General features: G+C 65.9%; 1 protein-coding gene across 1 annotated transcript in view; it reads left to right on the plus strand.

Annotated features, from left to right (window-relative positions):
* Positions 1 to 349, plus strand: part of LRIG1 (leucine rich repeats and immunoglobulin like domains 1) — a gene marked incomplete at its 5' end in the record, with an annotated part of 93,937 nt that continues 93,588 nt past the window's right edge. The window contains one exon of the mRNA XM_031056310.1: positions 1 to 29. Within this exon, the coding sequence (XP_030912170.1) occupies positions 1 to 29 (29 nt within the window). The remainder of the gene's footprint in view (positions 30 to 349) is intronic.

A 349-nucleotide genomic window follows, 5' to 3' on the forward strand; every position in this document is an offset into this window, starting at 1 on the left:
CCCCGGGACCCCCACTGGCCGCGGCACGTGTGAGTACCGGGGACACCCGCGGGAACGGGGCGGGGGGTTCGGGCAGCCAAACCAGCGCTCTCTGGCTTGTTGTCAAGGCAGGAGAACTTTAAACAGAAATCCCCGCGAACTCCGGGTTATTTGTTTAAGTGAAGCTTAAACAACTGGGCTGCGCGGTGCGGAATTTGTTCCGTGGTCCGGTGACCCCTCTGGCACCCACCGGGGCGGGGATGGGGAGATGCAGGCAGCGGTGCGACGCTGGTCCCGGGTGGAAAGCTGCGGCTCCCCGTACCTCGGTCCCTTCGGGGCTGGCCTCCGGTGTCCCGGAGGAAAGGGAGCC

Source organism: Geospiza fortis, unplaced genomic scaffold, assembly GCF_000277835.1.
Source record: "Geospiza fortis unplaced genomic scaffold, GeoFor_1.0 scaffold70, whole genome shotgun sequence".
Taxonomy (NCBI): Eukaryota; Metazoa; Chordata; class Aves; order Passeriformes; family Thraupidae; genus Geospiza; species Geospiza fortis.